Source organism: Phocoena phocoena, chromosome 6 (assembly GCF_963924675.1).
Source record: "Phocoena phocoena chromosome 6, mPhoPho1.1, whole genome shotgun sequence".
NCBI lineage: Eukaryota > Metazoa > Chordata > Mammalia > Artiodactyla > Phocoenidae > Phocoena > Phocoena phocoena.
Genome location: NC_089224.1, coordinates 58,472,736 through 58,486,912, shown reverse-complemented (window position 1 = coordinate 58,486,912; position 14,177 = coordinate 58,472,736). Strand labels below are relative to the sequence as shown.

Below are 14,177 nucleotides of genomic sequence, written 5' to 3'. Positions count from 1 at the left end.
CAAGCACACCTGATTGCACTGGTCATTCTAGTTTCGTATAGCATTTTGTTTCTACTTTTTTCATAGTACTTAATTCTATTGTAACATTCTAGGAAGTGGCTTATATGTCCTAATCTTTGCCCTATTGAATTAAATTCCACAGCCCAGCAGTATAGGTGTTAAATTGCCATAGTTGCTTTAGCCAGGGTAGAGAACAATTGGTTTAGTAGCAAGCAGGTGAAACTGCGGTTTGGAAGTACTATGTAGACTGTAATACAGCATACGGAATGGCTCCCCTACTAAGTTTTGTGGAGTTCTCCATCTCTCCAAGAACCTATTAGATGTTTAAGCCAAACTTCTCAACTCTATGAATAAACATCTTCCAAAGCATTGCATTACAAGAGTCTTCAGGTTGACTTTCTAAGGATACTGGTTTTATCCTTAGAAATGGCTACCTCTGGTCTTCCTGGGAAAGGAGGCACTTCCCTTACTAGATTCCAAGGAGTGAGTTATTAGTAGGCTTAAATGTATTCTCTCTGTCTCCTTCCCTCTTTCTGGAGAACTTCTGTTTATTGAGGAAGTTAATGGTAGAAGAGGCTGGGAGTTACCAGTTCATTAATTAGCTAAGTCATAGTACTCTTTCTTACTCTTAATCCTATTTAATTGGTAAAATAGGAAACAATTTCTCCTTTCATACATCTGTCAATATCTGAATTTATTCAAACACTGACCTCTTTGTGGTGTGATTAGGCTCTTAAAAGATTATCTGATTATGCCTGGGGTTCCTGATATGAGGTCTTTCTATTATATCTGTCATCATATTTCAAATGGTTGGAATTGACAAAAAGATACTGGTAAACCAAGAATTACCAGGAATGTGTTGAAACTGATACCAAGAATTGCCAAAGAGATATCAAGATGTTAAATAATGCTTTTGTTCGTATTGTAATGGGTCTTTTTTCAGTTCTATGGGAAGGTGAATCAAAATGGCATGAAATAAAAGACTGCGAGACTGGTTAGGAGGCCACTACTACACTGGGCAAGACAACATGGACAGAGATGGTGAAAGTTGGTATAGATGGGTAGGTGAGATCAGAGTAAGATTAAGGTGCAGAATCTATTAAGGTGCAGACTGAAGATGCTGATCAGATGTGAGGGCAAAGAAGAGTTAGACGTTTTGTCCACATTGATTCTTACAGGTCTGTTGATAAAACATTACAGTCCTCAAAAGGCATTGAGTGTAAGTACCTTTTTTGTCCCAGGAAGGAAAATGTACCTATAAAAGAAGAATATTTGCATCATCATTTGATCAGATTGCAGACTTCCTTTATCCTTAGGAATGAAAAGTTGAGCTTTTTGATCACTCTGTTTCTTCTGCTTTCTGAACCTGGCCCTGTGTTGTTCTACAACTATTTTTTCCTAACCTTCAAGTATTAGTTCACAAATCTTGCATTTAGTGAAGCTGTTTGATTTTTTCCCATCTCTCGTAACAAATGTACTGATAATGTTTGGGGCTAATTGTATGCAATTTAACTTTCATATTGTGGTAACTATTATTGCAGTTTTTATTTCCATTCTTTCTTCCCCAGGCATAGTCAGCTATAGATATTCAACAAAATTATGCCCTTTGGGGTGATTTTCAGTTTTCTCACTTTGGGAGGCATATTTTTGTTTCAGTCATGAAGGGTTCAGATTTGGATTATTAAACACTTGAGCCTGCAGTTTCCACATTGGACCATTTAACACTTTACGTTTCCTTGTAAATGGAAACGTGAGCCCAGCTGTGTGCTCTTTGGGTTTTTTTTTTTTTTTTTGTGGTACGCGGGCCTCTCACTGTTGTGGCCTCTCCCGCTGCGGAGCACAGGCTCCAGACGCGCAGGCTCAACGGCCATGGCTCACGGTCCCAGCCGCTCCGCGGCACATGGGATCCTCCCGGACCAGGGAATGAACCCGTGTCCCCTGCATCGGCAGGCGGACTCTCAACCACTGCGCCACCAGGGAAGCCCCTCTTTGGGTATTTCTGAAGACCTCGTCTAACTTAGGAGAGTATGTGCCTGTCTGTCAAACCCATAGTCTATCTCTTGATGTACAGAAAGGCCTAGCATGCAGAAGGTAAAAGAGAAGAAGCTTCAGCATTCATGGGTGATTTACAGGAGCACCCGGGGGGCCTCTTCCTCAGCTCTGTGCCTGGAGAAGCATGTGCAAAAGGGCTTGGCTTTCCTTACCACAAGCATGTGTCTGGTAGTATGCGGCTGTAGCTGTGTGTTTCCTTGAAGGTACGCAGCTTATGTTGTCACAGTCACTCTCACCATTAGGGGCCCTGGAGGTCAGGCCTTGTTGGTGTAATCAGTTTTTTTACTCTCTAATAGCTATTATGCTGTGAAGTGTGGAAATTGGCTGAGTTGACCGAGTTTGAATTGATGCTCTTCTTTGTTTTAACCCTCCAGAAATGCATGTTCTGCAGGCACCGGGTTAAGAAGGTCTCTGGAGCCTGCATCCAGTGTTCCTATGGCCGATGCCCAGCCTCATTCCACGTCACCTGTGCTCATGCTGCTGGGGTGCTGATGGAGCCTGACGATTGGCCGTATGTGGTGAACATCACGTGCTTTCGACATAAAGTCAACCCACACGTGGTAAGGCCTGCTCTCCCTTTACCGATGCCAAGACTGCATATGAATCCCTTCCTGCACACCTCCCAGGGCTAGCATGTTCTACTCTGTTATGTTACTCATTGATGATGTGTCTAGACTGTGAGTTTCTTGAGGGCAGGTATTATACATTATTATTTACTAGTATTTGCCCAAGACCCATCAGTGTCTGGCACATGCTAGATGCAATACATATTTATTGAGTTTAATGAGTGAATGAATAGATGAATGGATAAAACTCTTTCTGCCTGCTCTGGTTTGGGGTTTGTCTACAGGGCTGCTGAGTACGCTTGTACAGGTTGTGTCCTGCACATCTCTGGGATGAGGGGGAGAGCATTTCTGGGAAGAGACTGATGTGAAAGCGTCTCCTGAGATCCTGCAGTGTTTAATCCAGACACCTGTACACTCTGGCCTTAGGGGTTTATTTAATCCCTTCTAGAGAAAACAAAGAGCAGCAACACAGTAAAGGGAGGGAGAGGGTGATCACAAATGTTTGGGGACTTGCTGTCTGAGATGGGATAAGTTAGGGGCAGCATAGAGGCCGAGAGGAGTGAGGACAAGCTCAGAAAAGCAGAAATGCAGAAGAAAAGTTCAGAGGGCAGCGTTTTCTGCCTTTTCCATTTCACTCAGGACTGAACCTATTTCTGGGAAAAGAGCGTTTGCAACTAACTAACATGTGAATTTAATTGTAATTCAGTTTACCTGTCCTTGGTGAATGGAGTCTTTCCTCTGTTTCAAAGGCTTAGAATCATTAAGACAGTGTAGAGGTAGTTGCTATGCCTTTGTTAGCTTTCTTGTTCACCATCATTGTTTTTGGCCACCAGTGAGGACTCTAAAGCATCCTATCGACCCTCAGCTTTGCTAACGTGCTGCCCCTTGTTATCCCTGGGAAGCTTGGCCACAGATTATTTGCAGACTAACATGCTTGTCCCATGTCTCTAATCACCTCCTGTGAGCAGCCTGCCAAGTCGTCGGTATGGGCTTGGGGAGCCATGACGCATACACAACGGATCTCTCGGCTTTTTGATGATTCTGGCAACTTCCATCGGTGTCTTGAGAGATGCTTGATGTTTGTGGGTTGGAACTCTGTGTGGATGCATGCGAATGTGCAAATGTAGAAAATGACATCACCAACTGTCACATCTATTTTAAAGTCATTTTCCATACTTTTCCATTGTTTTAGGTCTCAAGTTACATATTCATTCGTGCTTTTTCCTTAGTTTCTTGAGTTGATGGGCTCTTGCTAAGAATAGTATATGTACTCAGCAGAAAACACTTTAGCAGCTTTAAAAAATTACACTAATAACACATTGCATTCTGTGGCGCTTTGCCATTTACAGTGAAGTCACTAGCATTACCTCATTAGATGACACATGTGAATACATTTTGAGATGTGAACCAGGTCATGGCCTCTGGAGTCAGAGTTGTTGGTGTTCACACTTAGATTCTGCCAGTAACACAAGTGCAGTCTTGTGCAAGTTCTTCTCTCTGAGTCTCAGCTTCCTTGTCTACAGTGGCATGCCTACCTTACCATGTGGTTTTCAATCCACCAGACACTGTAAGCCCTCAGAAAATGAAAGTTGAACTACTGCTTTCTCGTTTTGCTACTTCTGCTGCTGTTGCTGCTACAATCCTACATGAACTGGGCCACATGAGTAATATTATCCCTGCTTCAAGGATAAGAAGCTCAAGTTCAGAGAGGTTCAGTTTTTTGCCCAAATAGATTCAGTTAATGAGCGACAGGTGCTGGAATGTAAATGTCTTTTCAGCCCCTACTCTACTATTTGTTGAATTCCAAACCCCAAACCCCCAGTGGTGCTAGAGGTGTTCATCTAAAGCTTTGCTTGGGATCATACATTCCCTTTTTAATATTCCAGAGCTCTGTGGTTACTGATGATTATACTGAAGTTGCTATTAAAGAGATCCAGGTGTTCAATCAGGACCTCCTTCCTCTTAACTCTGATGTGTGGCTCAGTCAGGTCTATGTTACCAATGTGTTTCATAAATGATGATGAAAAGGAAAAGATTTGACTTTGAGGTGATTTAGAAACTGCTCTCCCCTACAGATTACTTTAAGCTTGGTATACTTTGTAAAGGGTAGGGAAAAGATCATATAATTTACATTACATGTGGCAGGTTTTCCTTATGAGGAAAACATTTTAGTGATCGTAAATTGGGTTTGCAAAGCTCTCTAGGGGGAAGCACTATGAACACTGGATTTCTAAAATACATTCCTGATAGCTAATGCTTATCCATTATTCTTTAATTAGACTTCAAGTATAGATTCCTCCCCAAAATGTTTGACAACTAACTAGAGGGAATTCATAGAATCTGGCAACTTTGGTTAAGAGCACTGTGATTACCCTTACTGTGTTAAGTGTCCTTTCCTTTTTCAAGCATAAAAAAATTGAACTTCACTCAGGTACTTCTCTTGATGTAAACTGTGAGTGCCAGGGGACACACTCCCAAGAGTTGGAAGTATAGTTTGTCTATGTTCTTAACCATGTCTTGATTGTTTGGGAGTAATGGGCAATCACTGAATCATAGCAGTGGAAAAAACTCTGAGATAAATTTCAGGCTAACTTGGCGAGCCGACACAGGCATTTTAGAGAGTAGAGGATGCCTGTACAATTTAGGTGAAATGAAGTATAAAGCTACAGTTACTTCAGTATTCCATTTATACTTACTTTAGAGTTTTTGTTTCCCTTTTTTTTTTTTTTTTTTGCTTCTTCCATTATTTGCTTTTTTGTATCCAAAAGGACCATTTTAAAGTAAATTCTACTCCTCCTTTAATGCCATAAATTATTCAAAATATACTAGCTTATTCAGTGCTGTTGAGCTTTGGGTGTAAAGTCATTCTGGATAATGCTATAAAAATTTTGTCTGATTTATTATAATGCACTTTTCCAGTAGACAGTAATCATACTCTGTAATTAGAATGATAACATTTGGAGAAATAGGTAGCTTTCAAATTCTTAAAGTAGAAAGGAGCATATTACAGAAAGTGTTCAGCTAATCCTTGATAATCTAAATTTTAGTTCGCAGTTTTCAGTGTTTTTGTCAAACATATTTTTTGACTGGCACCTTACTTTCTTTCAAATATGAGGTTTTATTCATATGTGCCTGTATGTGTGCACATGTGTTTAGGTGTGTAGTGTTGTGGTACTTGACCATCCTTTGCCATGAGCCACTGTGACCTCTCTTCTGGCTCTATTTCTGAAGGTTCCATTGGATGTGTTCCTAACCCACTTACGTGCATGTTGCACAGATGTTTATAAGGAAAAGACGGAGAACACAATAGATAGTAAAATGGTTTTGAACCTGGGAGCCTTGAAAACATTTCTTCTCCAGAGCAAACAATGAGCTGCTCATAAATTATATACTTCTGCAAAGTATAGCCACAACTGGGTCATCTCCTCACACCTGAGTAAACTAGAGAGGTGTCCAATGGAAGAGATGCCTGAATAACGAAGGGCAACAGAACTGAGGACGATGGAACGCACAGATTTCTCTTTCAAGCAAATTACTTCAATAAACCTTCATATTAGATTTGTAGTGTTTGTTCCATATATGCAATGTTGGAGCTCCAGAATCACTTGTAGTTTATGCATTAATACACTGTAAGGAACAAGGCTTATCTAATATAGAATCTTATACAAGATACATCATTTTCATCTTAATACTCTCTCCTATCAAAGACATTTGAGAAATTTATTTCCTTTATAATTTTCTAAGTTGTGGCTATTAGCAGGGAGATAGACACCTATTCAAAAAAGAGGAAGAACTTGAAGTAAACATCTTAGTGGTCAGTCTTTTTCCTGCTATTTTGTGTACCTTTTCTTCAATTTTTTTCTATTATTTTAACTAGATCATTATATTAACTAATTTAACCAGTGTTTTGTCTTTTAAACTAGTACTCAGCCTTCCATAGAAGCTGCTTGGTATAAATTTGTTGAAATAACTTGCTAATGCTAGAGAATGAGCTTAGTGGACAGAAGAGAGCTAGTGTTTATTGAGCATCTTTTATGTCGTGTGTGTGTTAGATATTTTACATGGGCACCTTATTTCCAGGCAGTGTTCTGGGTGTGGGCAATGGAAAGTAATGGTCATGTTGGCTTCTGTATGCCCCCCCTCCCCCCACCCACTCTGAAAGTTTCTCTTGTTATTCTGCCCCTTTAGCTTGCCTTCATGTTCTATTCTAGCACTCATCTTTGTAATAGAACTTGAGTTCTTGCTCCGCACTTACTGACTTCTTTCCCCACCTGTGTCTTCAGGCCAGCTGCCCAGACAAGCTTTAGCACAACTCATTCCCTGCTGGTACTATGTGTGGCTCAGGACAGGAGGGACACCCGCATTGCCCAGGATCTGGTGAAGGGCTTATAGCAAGGCAGCTCTTCTGGTTAATCTATGCTTACATAACTAAACTTTGGGTGGTAATGGGGTGAGGATACCTGTCATCACTAACAATAAAACCTTTCCTTGGTGTGCAGAAACAACTATCACCTTGCCAGCATGTGGAGCAATCAATGGACGATCAAGGCCCCTAAATTCTAAACCCTGGAATATTGTATAGTGTATTGTACTTTCAGTATCAGTTATTGAGAAAACACCAAGTGACCAAAAAAAAAAAAAAAAAACCATTAAGAAATCAGTAACACTTTTATATGAATTCATTAATTATAAAAAGGGTCTGTAGTATTTCAGGTTGATTATGGATTGATAGGGAGAGACCCCAGATACTCATTCCCATTATAAATCCCCACTGACCATTTTGAGCATCATTATGGGTTCTAGCCTTTTAGGGATCCAACAGGTACCAGTTGACTGTAATTTTCTTCTTGGTGCTTCTGTCACACTTTGACCATGTGGTTTCAAAACCAGGCACTGTGACACAGAACCAGGCTCTTAGCTGCCATGCTCTATTCCATAATAAGATAGGCTAAATAAAGATATGAATAAAATGTTTTGGGAGTGCTTGGAAGGAAGTCACTAATTCTATCGGGGGCAGCCAGGTAGAATTCACAGACGAGGTAACATTTGTGCTGGTTCTAAACAGAGAGAGTTTGAGTTTGCTGAGAGTTTGAGTTGATGTGTTGACCCTGTCGGAGCCGGGCAAACTCGCTGGCATCGGAATGCCACACTGAAAGCAAACTAAACTCTCACTTGTGATTAGTTCTCAGTTATCCAGTTGTCTCTTGATTCAAACTATAGTTTGAATCCATCAGTGTTTTTTCTTTTCTTCTTCTTTTCCCTCCTTTCGTTTGGAGCTCCATTCCATGGCTTGACTCTGTCCCCTTCTAGTTTCTCTTCCCTGCTTCTAAGAAAGAGAACCAGGATTTAGCTAACACTCATCTAGCAATGATCTGAATGGTGCCATTTCCACAGTCCTCTTCCTGCCCCCCAGATCTGGGTGTCTTTGTGTTTAACTGACAGTGTTTGGTGGTTGTTGTTTTTCCTATAACAATTTGGATATTGCTAACTCCCTTTCTGTTCAGTCAGTAAAGTTTGCTATGACCAGATAACAAGCTCTTCTTAGACTTGTGCATAATAATCTGGTATTTGTATATGATTTGTTTCTTGTGTGTAAATTATTTTTGAAATGCCCTTCTGAATTTGTACTGTTATTGAAAAGCAGAGAGAATTCTGACCAAAGCAAATGTCTGGAGTAAAAAGTTCTTAGCAAGGGTTCAAACAAACAAACAAACAATATGGTGATTCAAGGATGAATCTGATCAATCTTTCTAAATCATACATACATTTGAAAAAAGAAATCCCTTACGCTTTTATCAGTAGGAGTGTTTTGTTGAGATCTCAATCCATGTATCCTAGATGACAGAAAGTTAAGGCCAGGGCTTCCCTGGTGGTGCAGTGGTTGAGAGTCCGCCTGCCGATGTAGGGGACACGGGTTTGTGTCCCGGTCTGGGAAGATCCCACATGCTGTGGAGCAGCTGGGCCTGTGAGCCGTGGCCATTGAACCTGCGCGTCCGGAGCCTGTGCTCCGCAAAGGGAGAGGCCACAATATTGAGAGGCCCGTGTACCGCAAAAAAAAAAAAAAAGAAAGTTAAGGCCAGATTTGCCTGGGAGGAGAAATATTTAACACAGACATTTTAGAATATTTACAATTGGAACCCATTTTCCCTTGTTCACTCTGTCAGGTAGAACCAGTGAAGACAGTGTTTTTCTTAATTATATCAAGAAAATTAAATATATCCCACTTCAGACTTCTGTACTCTATTAATAACCCTCATTTTAATTTCCTGCTTCTACTTCTATAGATATTTCCAGGGGAAGGGCGAGGCCAATGATCATGGAGCTTTTCTCCCCCAGGCTTCCAGTCAGCAGAACAAGGGCTTCAGAGAATCTGTAGCACATCCTCAGTCCCTGGAGTCCCATTGTTATCGCCTTCATAGCTAGTGTAGTTAGAGACACCCAGGGAATCTCTCTGAGGGCCATCCTACCTTCTGCTGGGCCTGGCTGTGGGGCATAGAGGAAAAGTTCTACTGACACTGACACTCTCCCCACAAGCTTCCTGCAGTGACCTCATGGTCCTAGGCCATAGGCTCTCTTGTCTCCGTTGAGCCATCTTTAGCTTACCCTTCTGTCCCTCCCCATTTTCCAGCTCCTTTTCAAAGTCTGGCCACTTGGTAAGGGTCTTTGTGCCAGTCCCAGCTCGGGCAACAACTGCAGAGATTCCAGACCCATTTCTGATGCTAATTAAAGTGTTTCAAGGAATTTTTGAACTTGTGGGAAGAGATAACAGATGCCTCCATTGCAGATTCCAATTTTAATTCAGTCAAGGATACAGAAACTAATAAGAATGGGGAGACCATGCAGGCAGAGAAAGGCCAAATGCCTTGGTATGCCACCTCTCCTGCACACTGTTCCCTAGTGGGCTACCCATTTGTGGCAGTATCTGCATGGGGTTGGCTGCTGCTGGGTCTGAATCAAAACTGTATTTTGAAAGCTGGAGTAGCAATTCTCATATCAGACAAAATAGACTTTAAAATAAGGACTATTAAAAGGGATAAAGAAGGACACTACATAATGATCAAGGGATCGATCCAAGAAGAAGATATAACAATTGTAAATATTTATGCACCCAACATAGGAGCACCTCAATACGTAAGGCAAATACTAACAGCCATAAAAGGGGAAATTGACAGTAACACATTCATAGTAGGGGACTTTAACACCCCACTTTCACCCATGGACAGATCATGCGAAATGAAAATAAATAAGGAAACACAAGCTTTAAATGATACATTAAACAAGATGGACTTAATTGATATTTATAGGACACTCCATCCAAAAACAACAGAATACACATTTTTCTCAAGTGCTCATGGAACATTCTCCAGGATAGATCATATCTTGGGTCACAAATCAAGCCTTGGTAAATTTAAGAAAATTGAAATTGTATCAAGTATCTTTTCTGACCACAACGCCATGAGACTAGATATCAATTACAGGAAAAGATCTGTAAAATATACAAACACATGGAGGCTAAACAATACACTACTTAATAATGAAGTGATCACTGAAGAAATCAAAGAGGAAATAAAAAAATACCTAGAAACAAATGACAATGGAGACACGACGACCCAAAACCTATGGGATGCAGCAAAAGCAGTTCTAAGGGGGAAGTTTATAGCAATACAAGCCCACCTTAAGAAGCAGAAAACATCTCGAATAAACAACCTAACCTTGCACCTCAAGCAATTAGAGAAAGAAGAACAAAAAAGCCCCAAAGCTAGCAGAAGGAAAGAAATCATAAAAATCAGATCAGAAATAAATGAAAAAGAAATGAAGGAAACAATAGCAAAGATCAATAAAACTAAAAGCTGGCTCTTAGAGAAGATAAACAAAATAGATAAACCACTAGCCAGACTCATCAAGAAAAAAATGGAGAAGACTCAAATCAATAGAATTAGAAATGAGAAAGGAGAAATAACAACTGACACTGCAGAAATAAAAAAAATCATGAGAGATTACTACAAGCAACTCTATGCCAATAAAATGGACAATCTGGAAGAAATGGACAAATTCTTAGAAATGCACAACCTGCCAAGACTGAATCAGGAAGAAATAGAAAATATGAACACACCAATCACAAGCACTGAAATTGAAACTGTGATTAAAAATCTTCCAACAAACAAAAGCCCAGGACCAGATGGCTTCACAGGTGAATTCTATCAAACGTTTAGAGAAGAGCTAACACCTATCCTTCTCGAACTCTTCCAAAATATAGCAGAGGGAGGAACACTCCCAAATTCCTTCTACGAGGCCACCATCACCTTGATACCAAAACCAGACAAGGATGTCACAAAGAAAGAAAACTACAGGCCAATATCACTGATGAACATAGATGCAAAAATCCTCAACAAAATACTAGCAAACAGAATCCAACAGCACATTAAAAGGATCATACACCATGATCAAGTGGGGTTTATTCCAGGAATGCAAGGATTCTTCAATATACGCAAATCTATCAATGTGATACACCATATTAACAAATTGAAGGAGAAAAACCATATGATCATCTCAATAGATGCAGAGAAAGCTTTCGACAAAATTCAACACCCATTTATGATAAAAACCCTCCAGAAAGTAGGCATAGAGGGAACTTTCCTCAACATAATAAAGGCCATATATGACAAGCCCACAGCAAACATCATCCTCAATGGTGAAAAACTGAAAGCATTTCCACTAAGATCAGGAACAAGACAAGGTTGCCCACTCTCACCACTCTTATTCAACATAGTTTTGGAAGTTTTAGCCACAGCAATCAGAGAAGAAAAGGAAATAAAAGGAATCCACATCGGAAAAGAAGAAGTAAAGCTGTCACTGTTTGCAGATGACATGATACTATACATAGAGAATCCTAAAGATGCTACCAGAAAACTACTAGAGCTAATCAATGAATTTGGTAAAGTAGCAGGATACAAAATTAATGCACAGAAATCTCTGGCATTCCTATATACTAATGATGAAAAATCTGAAAGTGAAATCAAGAAAACACTCCCATTTACCATTGCAACAAAAAGAATAAAATATCTAGGAATAAACCTACCTAAGGATACGAAAGACCTGTATGCAGAAAATTATAAGACACTGATGAAAGAAATTAAAGATGATACAAATAGATGGAGAGATATACCATGTTCTTGGATGGGAAGAATCAACATTGTGAAAATGACTCTACTACCCAAAGCAATCTACAGATTCAATGCAATCCCTATCAAACTACCACTGGCATTTTTCACAGAACTAGAACAAAAAATTTCGCAATTTGTATGGAAACACAAAAGACCCCGAATAGCCAAAGCAATCTTGAGAACGAAAAAAGGAGCTGGAGGAATCAGGCTCCCTGACTTCAGACTATACTACAAAGCAACAGTAATCAAGACAGTATGGTACTGGCCCAAAAACAGAAAGATAGATCAGTGGAACAGGATAGAAAGCCCAGAGATAAACCCACGCACATATGGACACCTTATCTTTGATAAAGGAGGCAGGAATGTACAGTGGAGAAAGGACAGCCTCTTCAACAAATGGTGCTGGGAAAACTGGACAGGTACATGTAAAAGTATGAGATTAGATCACTCCCTAACACCATACACAAAAATAAGCTCAAAATGGATTAAAGACCTAAATGTAAGGCCAGAAACTATCAAACTCTTAGAGGAAAACATAGGAAGAACACTCTATGACATAAATCACAGCAAGATCCTTTCTGACCCACCTCCTAGAGTAATGGAAATAAAAACAAAAATAAACAAATGGGACCTAATGAAACTTCAAAGCTTTTGCACAGCAAAGGAAACCATAACCAAGACCAAAAGACAACCCTCAGAATGGGAGAAAACATTTGCAAATGAAGCAACTGACAAAGGATTAATCTCCAAAATTTACAAGCAGCTCATGCAGCTCAATAACAAAAAAACAAACAACCCCATCCAAAAATGGGCAGAAGACCTAAACAGACATTTCTCCAAAGAAGATATACAGAATGCCAACAAACACATGAAAGAATGCTCAACATCATTAATCATTAGAGAAATGCAAATCAAAACTACAATGAGATATCATCTCACACCAGTCAGAATGGCCATCATCAAAAAATCTAGAAACAATAAATGCTGGAGAGGGTGTGGAGAAAAGGGGACACTTGCACTGCTGGTGGGAATGTGAATTGGTTCAGCCACTGTGGAGAACAGTATGGAGGTTCCTTAAAAAACTACAAATAGAATTACCATATGACCCAGCAATCCCACTACTGGGCATATACCCTGAGAAAACCAAAATTCAAAAAGAGTCATGTACCAAAATGTTCATTGCAGCTCTATTTACAATAGCCAGGACATGGAAACAACCTAAGCGCCCATCATCGGACGAATGGATAAAGAAGATGTGGCACATATACACATTGGAATATTACTCAGCCTTAAAAAGAAATGAAATTGAGTTATTTGTAATGAGATGGATAGACCTAGAGTCTGTCATACAGAGTGAAGTAAGTCAGAAAGACAAAGACAAATACCGTATGCTAACACATATATATGGAATTTAAGGGGAAAAAATGTCATGAAGAACCTAGGGATAAGACAGGAATAGAGGCGCAGACCTACTGGAGAACGGACTTGAGGGTATGGGGAGGGGGAGGGGTGAGTTTTGACAGGGCGAGAGAGAGTCATGGACATATACACACTAACAAACGTAGTAAGGTAGATAGCTGGGGGGAAGCAGCCGCAAGGCACAGGGATATTAGCTCGGTGCTTTGTGACAGCCTGGAAGGGTGGGATGGGGAGAGTGGGAGGGAGGGAGACGCAAGAGGGAAGACACATGGGAGCACATGTATATGTATAGCTGATTCACTTTGTTATAAATCAGAAACTAACACACTATTGTAAAGCAATTATACCCCAATAAAGATGTTAAAAAAAAAACTGTATTTTGCTAGCATATGTCAATAGTTGCTCTATATGAAGGGTTTACATTCCCATTCTGGAAGAATGTACTGTTAACAGTCTGGGTCTTTCCATTTAAGGAAAAATTTGCAAGCAACTGGCTCTGGAATCAGACTTCTTCTGGTCAGCAAAGACACATCCTCATCTGGGGGCAGAAAGCAGAGTGGGTTTCCAGGGGCTCAGAACAATATCTCTGCCTTTAAGTACAGCATTTCTCTAGACCCTGATTTCTTATCCTTTATCCTTTAATCTGGTTGGGTAAAAAAACATTATTTCAAATGCTTCCCAGAAACATCCAAATGCATTTGAAAAATGTTAGGACATAGACTGTGTGGGACGCCTTGTTTATTTTGCAAATAGACAGCGCTTGCTCCTAAGGGCCTGAAGAGCCCCTGAAATAACTCTGAAGCCATGTTGGCTACTGAGGCCTTAAGTGTTTTTGATGTGAGTGTTAGCAATCACCCTCTTTGGAGCCTTGATTTCCAGGAGCTCTCTTGTTCGACAGCCTTGGCTGTCTTCCTCTCTCTCAAAATGCAGAATAAGGTAGCTTTATAGGAAGGAGAATTTTGCCTGAACGTTTTTC

The 14,177-nt window shown here is 40.2% G+C and overlaps 1 protein-coding gene across 3 annotated transcripts in view; it reads left to right on the top strand.

Annotated features, from left to right (window-relative positions):
• KDM4C (lysine demethylase 4C) overlaps positions 1-14,177 on the top strand; it is a 407,190-nt gene that overhangs the window by 320,661 nt on the left and 72,352 nt on the right. For 2 of the 3 annotated variants that reach the window (XM_065879011.1, XM_065879010.1), the window contains exon 17: positions 2,427-2,612. In XM_065879011.1, the coding sequence (XP_065735083.1) occupies positions 2,427-2,612 (186 nt within the window). The remainder of the gene's footprint in view (positions 1-2,426; positions 2,613-14,177) is intronic. The other variant, XM_065879009.1, reaches the window with a different exon arrangement.